The 5,717-nt window shown below is 41.9% G+C and overlaps 1 protein-coding gene across 3 annotated transcripts; it reads left to right on the top strand.

The window, feature by feature from the left end:
• The first annotated feature begins 3,233 nt into the window (after positions 1–3,233).
• On the top strand, positions 3,234–4,767 carry Retnlb (resistin like beta). 3 transcript variants are annotated; one of them, XM_026396279.2, is made up of 3 exons: positions 3,234–3,351; positions 3,791–3,871; positions 4,640–4,767. In XM_026396279.2, the coding sequence occupies exons 1-3, from the start codon at positions 3,234–3,236 to the stop codon at positions 4,765–4,767; spliced, it is 327 nt and encodes a 108-aa protein (XP_026252064.2). The 3 variants fall into 3 exon arrangements, with proteins under 3 accessions (XP_026252064.2, XP_077650642.1, XP_026252056.2); XM_077794516.1 differs by having other exon boundaries at positions 3,234–3,353; positions 3,787–3,871; XM_026396271.2 differs by having other exon boundaries at positions 3,234–3,365; positions 3,799–3,871.
• Positions 4,768–5,717: the final 950 nt, after the last annotated feature.

Raw genomic sequence — 5,717 nt, 5'->3', positions numbered from 1 at the left:
CATTCATGTGACCATTATATATGATTATATGAATTTAATGTGTTAAAAATTAAAATTGAAACAGTGAAAACCAGGAGGTATGATATTTTTCTTTGATAAGTACAAACTTCAGTTCACATGTAAAATATTATAATGAATTCCATTAATATTTTTAAGATTGATTTTTTTCTTTGACAGTGTTTTTGTCTTAAAATCATAGATGATTCTGAATCAAGAATAGTGATCTTAACTAATCGTTATGTAATCACTACTGAAAATAATTTTGTTACATATAGGACAGGGGTGTTAAAAAGTGACTCCTTATGTGCCAAATATGCTGGACATGCCATTGACTAAAAACGTTCCCCAAAGGTGATGGTCCCCATCCCTGTGGTCCAGGCTCATTATAACCTATTTGACTCTCCTACAATCAGGTTCTCTTTCCTTGCCATTCCCAACAAACTGTCTGGTCAATGTAATTCAATTCATGTACCTAAACCTATATTCTTGTAGTCATCCACTTTCAGACTATCACTTTCTTTACCTGATTCATAAATAATAAATAGAGGTTTCTGTTTTCCTGTTAGAGTATATTTTAGTAGGTCCAGTTGTGTACTGATTCCTCTTAAATTTATATCACTGACCCTTACCTATTCAGTGAACAGAAGATTTGTGTACCCAATTCTTTATGCTACAACTGTATCTGGAAGCCGAAGAGGCAGATTAAATTGACATGATCAAATATGATTTAAGTTTCCCACCATATCTACTCTCCCCCCAGAGAACTTCATTTCAGTGAATTCCATTATTTTTCAATGTGTTGCTCAGAACAAACACCTGGATACCTCATTTCTCTCGTTCTCCTACATCCACATCCAGTAAACCCTATAGAGGCTCAACCTTCTACACATAATCCAGTCTTCACTCCTTCCCCAACTCCTGTCTGAGACCTAGAAATCTGTAAAATCCTGCTACCGTCTGGTTTCCGGGCTTATCTGTTTCCCATCCATAGACTTCTTCCACCGTGGCCATTGTAAGCTTTTAAAATGATCGCCTGAACAAAATACTTCCATAATTTTCTGCCAAATTCACAAAACTCAAAGCCATGACACCAGTGCACAAGCTCTCTATAACCAAGTACAGGTGGTACCTCTGGCCTCTCCTGGCTCATCTGTCCCTTACCTCACTCAGGGTGAGCCATGCTGCCGTTGTTGCCATTCCTTCAACATACCGACAGTCACCCGCCTTAGGCTCTTCACACTTGATTTCTCCTCAGCCTGGGACACTGGTCCAGCTTTCCCCAAGGCTTTCCCCTTCACTTCTTCAGGTCATGGGTACCTCTTATGAGACGCCTTCCCTGAACACTCTACGCTCCGTGGAACACCACACCAGCACACCCTACTGCCTTGCTTTGGTTGGTTTTTCCTCAGGGCATTTTTCAGTGTCTGACATATTATCCATCTACATTGTTGTGTATTTTTACCTCCCAAGTTAGAATGTAGTCTCAAGAGGGCAAGGATCTTGTCTGCATTGCCCACGGCTGAGTCAACCAAAGCTAGAATTGGTACAGAGAGGCTCTACAAATATTCACCCCATTAACCAATGAATTGTTTTACCCTACTTTTATACCAAAGTCCAGTCTCTGCTCTTTCTTGTTCACTCTCCCTCCTTCCCTTCCTCAACTCCTACTTGGTTGTTGAGAATGCCTGGCATCTCTGGGCCTCACTCTCATGTTTGCTTGACAGAACTTTGTAGAAAAAATTGCAGTTCGTTAGCAGGCATCTCTAGGGAAGGAGGCAGAAAGCCTGGCCACATAAATAGAGTGGGCTTTTCCAACTCTGACTGCCTCCAGTAATAGTCACCCCCAGCAGCTATTCTCTGCCTCTTCATTTTGTTTTTCTTTAAACCTCATTTATTCGCAGTGGCCACCTGCCCCATCCTGGATGATGAATTGGAGAACTTTTGCTTTTTGTGGTCACATATGACTCCTCATTCTCTCATTCACAATTCTAAAATGTAAAAAAAGCTCTGAAAGCCAAGAATGTTTTTTTATCTAAACTTGATGCTAACTCACTTGTCAGGAAAACTTATGTGGCTCTTTATGACCATTATTTATTCCATGTTAATGTTCACACATTTTATAACAGATATACGAACGTGTTTGATTAACAGAGTGCTGCTATAGACTTTTCTTGCTGGTATAACATAAAATACAGAATTTGCTCTGTCTGGCTTTCCAAAATCAGAACTCTTTTGACTTGTGAAACATGTCTGGGCTCAGAGGTCTTAGACGATGGAGGTGGCTGAGTCTGATTCACTTTCCTAGCCACATGTGGTGGAAAGGGATATCCATATGACCCAGAACTAAAGACTAAAATCTAAGAGGGAATCTTTTGATCTTCTAGAAAAAAAAGAATCCTGCTTCCAAAATGAAAAAGCCAAGCCTCAAATAGAATGGTTTTGCCTCAATTCTTGCTTCGTGCTCAGGGTCTGGACTGAGGATGTGGTACTTGCCACCTGTGTCTGTGAGGAGCCAAGATGAAAAGGTGAATTTAATTTTGTCGGGGGGGGGGGGAGAGAAAAAAAATCAAACTAATAATAACAACCCTATCCCCAAAGGAGCCTGGAATCATGCCTCATATTCTTCTTAAGTAAATAGAAAACTCCCTTATTTTTCAGCCAAGGTTACTCAGTCTCTCTGTTAATGGCCCAGATGGGATATGACAGGTACAATATAACAATGTGTCTGAACAGGTGTCAAATAGGATCCTCACTCAGCAGACCACAAAGTAACCACTTCCTGATGAAGGATCAAACAAGAGGTTCTAATATGGGACAGGCAACAGAAGTCCCAGGTGCTAGCCTTATCAGTTTGCCAGTAAGTGAGGAGAGAGGAGAACAATAAGGCAGGAGCACACCCACTGGCAAAGAACCAGCACTTTGGCAGCAGTTGCTTATCATGAACACACTCAAGTTTATCACAATCCTGTGTCACGCTTATGTGGTAATGGTGCCAAAGTCAATACCACTGGGTATTAAAGCCTTGTTGCTTGCCTAGTCCTTGCAAACCTTTTCTGAACTTTTTGGTGAGTGAGTCTGCACTGCCAAAATCCTCTCTGCTTCTCCAAAGAGCTTAAAGAGATCCAGTACTGGTAATGCTCTTCTTGGATCCTTGCTCCCTTGAGACTGTCCCTCAGCGATCTCAGCTTCTTTCCATTTTCCCTCCCAGCTCCAGGACACTGACTTCCTACAGGATGAAGCATACTTCTTGCCTCCTCATCTTCATCTCCCTTCTTCAGCTGATGACTCCGGGGAGTTCTCAGTGTTCCTTAGACTCTGTAGTGAATAAAAGAATTAAGGAAGCTCTCAAAGGTATAGGGAACTGCCGGGAATTGGGAGAAATGGGAAGTTCACCCTTACTCATGCCTCCTGTTTTAAACCCTAATTTCACCCCTAGCACATCCTAAGTCAGTCCTGGTCAGCCCACCAGAGCCCAATCTTTCTGCCCAGGGCTTCCTTAACTCTTCTACCCACTTTGGGCTCTTGACTCAAGTTTTCCTGATGAGGAGGAGGAGGAGAAGAGGGATGGTTATAAAACGTTCAAATGTAATACATAGATTTATGTTGATTAGTTTAATTTCCACAGCCACTTTATGAGGTAAGTACAGCTATAACTTCCACTTTACAAATGAGGAAGCTAAACCTTAAAAGTTATGATTGTGGACACAGTGATACCTCCAAGGTAGAAGAAGATCTGGAAGGGGATTATGAGAAAGCATCATGATGGGCAATATGTCTCTCTCCTACTCAGAGTATAAACCCTCCATCCCAACCAAGACACTCTCGTGTGTCAGCATCACAAGCTCAGGAAGACTGTCCTCCTGTCCCGCTGGTGAGTAACACCATGTGGAAGACTTGTGGGTAAGATGCCCCTGTTTTCCCTGCCCATCCCCTAATACATATACGTTCCCCAAGTTCAGGTTTGTGTTACCTTGAAGCCAAGCCGTAATTTCTGCTTCTCAGAGATAACTTCCCATCCCGTTTTCCTTAGGATGCTATTGAGAGATCTTGAGTTTCTATTCTTTTACTCCCCACTGTTCTGCCCCCACACACCAGCCCATTCACGTCAACTGCCTTGTCATAGTGATAGCCTTAGTCTCTCTCTAGTTCTATGCCTCTGTGTTGGTGGTGGTGATTTGGGGCATTCACAGAGGTGAATTTATCATCAATTTAAAGAAACTGAGTTGGACGTGGTGGCACACGCCTGCAATCCCAGCAGCTTGGGAGGCTGAAGCAGGAGGATCACAATCAAAGGTCAAAGCCAGCCTCACCAAAAGCAAGGCACTAAGCAACTCAGTGAGACCCTGTCTCTAAATAAAATATAAAACAGGGCTGGGGATGAGGCTCAGTGGTTGAGTACCCCTGAGTTCAATCCCTGGTAACCTCAAGAAAAAAAAAGAAAGAAACTGTTGTTGCTTCTGTAATTTAGGGATTTTTTTTTTTTATTCTTAAAACAGACTGTCAACATTGACTGTAATTTAGCCCCCACAAAACCTAGATTTATCCCTGGGCTTCACGGGGATAAAAGATGTTTACAAATGTGCCTTCCAGTTCTCAAGATCCAAGGGCTCTGATGTCAGTGTCTCACATGTCCATGCAGGTATGGTCGTCACTGGTTGTGCTTGTGGCTATGCCTGTGGTTCCTGGGATGTACGGGGAACAACCACATGTCACTGCCAGTGTTCTCTGATAGACTGGACCACTGCCCGTTGCTGCCATCTGGCCTGAGAAGAAGGAGGCCGAGAACCCAATTTTGTGATGATGTCTATAATGAAACTGTGATTCCAACCAGGAAACATCATTTATTACAATACTGTTTCTTGAGCAGTAAGACCAACTTAAAAAAAAAAAAAAAAGAAAGAAAGAAAATAAAGACCAACGTGGTACTTCCCTGCATTTATGTCTTTGATGTTATTGACCTTAGCTTGGGATTCTTCTAGCCAGAAAATATTTTCAGTATCTCAGGAATTACATCTTAGTATGGCATGTAGGATCGGTGGTTAGGAAAGCTAAGGGAAGAACGGGGGAAATTAGACTGACATGCCTTCCCCTCCCTCATCACTTAACAAAAAATGTCAAGCATATTGCTTGGCATGAGGCACAGAGAAGTGAAATAACATGCTCTTATGGAAAAATAGTGGGCTATAAGCTGAGGGCATAAAGAATTTTCCAAAGTATAGGCAGGTAAGGGTAGCTTTAAAGAAATAGTTTCTAGACTTTCAGCATGTATCTGTACTCTTTCTTAAACTCAAGTACCCGAGATGTGCTTTGATCAAAGTGACTTCTTTCACCACTGCCTTTCTCCCAGGCCACAATAGAAGACTACAGCCCTCACTGAATCTTGCATGAAGTAGAATTGCGTGCGGTGGCAGGCCACCAAAATCAGGCCATAGGAAAATTTGTCTTGGGCTTTCTGAAAAAGAGTTTAGTGCCTAAATAAAAACAGAGACTCAAAATTGTCCATGATTCTTGTTTCTTGGGTAATTTGTGTGAGGACATGATGTCTAGAGCTTTGTCAGCCATCTTGTGTCTGTGAAGTAAGTTCAACCATCTTGTGACCTTTTAGAGAGAACTATTAGAATGGTAAAACAGAAAAGAAGAAAGGAACCCAGGGCTGCAATTATATTATGACACCTCTGAACAATCTCTGGAAACATTTAAACATGTTTCTTAATAAT

The sequence above is a fragment of the Urocitellus parryii genome, chromosome 2, assembly GCF_045843805.1.
Source record: "Urocitellus parryii isolate mUroPar1 chromosome 2, mUroPar1.hap1, whole genome shotgun sequence".
Taxonomy (NCBI): Eukaryota; Metazoa; Chordata; class Mammalia; order Rodentia; family Sciuridae; genus Urocitellus; species Urocitellus parryii.
This window is presented reverse-complemented; position numbering and strand designations above follow the sequence as displayed.